This window comes from Parathielavia appendiculata, assembly GCF_033297405.1.
Source record: "Parathielavia appendiculata strain CBS 731.68 unplaced genomic scaffold N657scaffold_99, whole genome shotgun sequence".
NCBI lineage: Eukaryota > Fungi > Ascomycota > Sordariomycetes > Sordariales > Chaetomiaceae > Parathielavia > Parathielavia appendiculata.
The window spans coordinates 1-1,664 of NW_026944318.1; the positions used below are offsets into that span (position 1 = coordinate 1).

At 51.7% G+C, this 1,664-nt stretch overlaps 1 protein-coding gene across 1 annotated transcript; it reads left to right on the plus strand.

Moving 5' to 3' along the window:
* Positions 1–538: 538 nt before the first annotated feature.
* On the plus strand, positions 539–1,433 carry N657DRAFT_675866 (uncharacterized protein; the record flags this gene model as incomplete). The annotated part of the gene is made up of 3 exons (XM_062795851.1): positions 539–567; positions 708–954; positions 1,142–1,433. Coding segments are annotated over 3 exons (567 nt in total), but the record flags the coding sequence as incomplete, so codon positions are not given.
* Between the last annotated feature and the right edge of the window lie 231 nt (positions 1,434–1,664).

Here is a 1,664-nt window from a genome sequence, read left to right on the forward strand (position 1 = left end):
CGAAACAGTCATGTTGGCCGAAACAGTCATGTTGGTAGAGAACATCAAGCGGTGGGATAGGTAAATATAACTCGGGTGAATACGCTGAAACGCTCTAAGTGACCCGGGCTCTCTCTACAATTAGCACTAATTCCATAGTCAGGAGTCGGAAGTCGTGTCACAACGCAGCAAGATACGCTGCCTTTAAGTAACCACCTAACTACCTATCTCATGTATCCTCCATTTCTCGTTTCTTGATCATCTGTATAGAGTTCACCTTGTGAGCCCAACCTTGACGGCATATGTGAAGATATGACATCCAACGTCCAGTGTGTGTGCGCGAGCAGTACTCACTTGACCTATGCAGTAAAATCTCTTGGACCGTTTTAGGCTTCCAGCTCAATATCAGCCCTCGTTATAGAGGTAGTTAGTCGTTTATGACTGCATGTTTCCAAGGGAAGTGCCGTTCTGCTCGCAACCTAATCAAACCTCTCATAAAATGGGCAGGGTGGGACGACACAGGGATATTCGTTTTATATAACGATATGGTATCTCAGGAATGACCAGCGAATTGAGCGGCAACAAGCGGTTTTCCTCAGGGCTAGCCGTACTGGCGCTGCGTTTTCCTTCCCTTCCCTTCCTGCCAACCCCCCCCCTCCCTCCCCCAACACGCGTACCGGCGGGTAAGAAACCTAGCTGCAACTGCACTTTGGCTTCGTTCCCGTCAGTCCTACCACCACACCAACACTATCACCACTAACACACCACCACCAACAAACCACCACCAACACCATCATTACCACCGCCATTGTTTCATCGTCACGGCATATCAAGGTGGACCAGCTAGATCCGAGCCTTGTTCAGCACGTCAACACGAATGTCTCGGCCGTCGTTGAGAGGTACCTGCTCGACGACCAGGGCATAAGGCCTAAAACCACGCGTAAGGCATACGGAATACAACAGGCCGAGTGGATGGTTAGTCAACTTGGCCGGTTTCCCGTGTTACGGAAGCCTGGCAGCTGACGGAGGACGTAGGAATGGTGCAAATCTCGCTTTCAAGGATCCCGCCTGGTTGGCCGGCGCAGTACCAGATAGGCAGAGCCCTACCTGGCCACCTTGTTGACGAAGGGAAGCTGTTACGTTACTCTTTCCTGACGAAAAGATCGCCTCCCGCGCTCCAAAACGCGGCAAACGACGCAAGGCCGAGACGCAACGGCTGAAGGCAGAAAGGAAGCGGAAGCCGAAGAAGCAAAAGCGGGAGGGGAGCCCCATGTCGTCGTCGACCACTAGGGTAGAAGCCGTCGATGTGATTGTTGTTGGGAGGAGACCAGCCAAAGATCAGGATCAAGATGGAAAGTTGGAGTTGGAGTTGGAGTTGGAGTTGGAGTCGAAGTCGGATCAGGATGACTTCGGTCCGGATTCGGCTAGCGGTACCTCCTCTATGCTCAAGCAAAGTATAGTACTGTACGGCTCTACTTTAGCGCTATATCAACCTCTATGCGCAACAAAAGTCGAGAGGCGAGCACTCTGCTCACATCCTAGCAGTCTCGCGAAAAAGGCGCTTATACGGCATATCATCCACGTGATGGATGGATGGATGGAATTTATTTCGCCCGGAGGCACGAAGCCTAAAGGGCCTTGGCACGCTAACTACATCCCATTCGTTGACGTTCAACCATCAACTC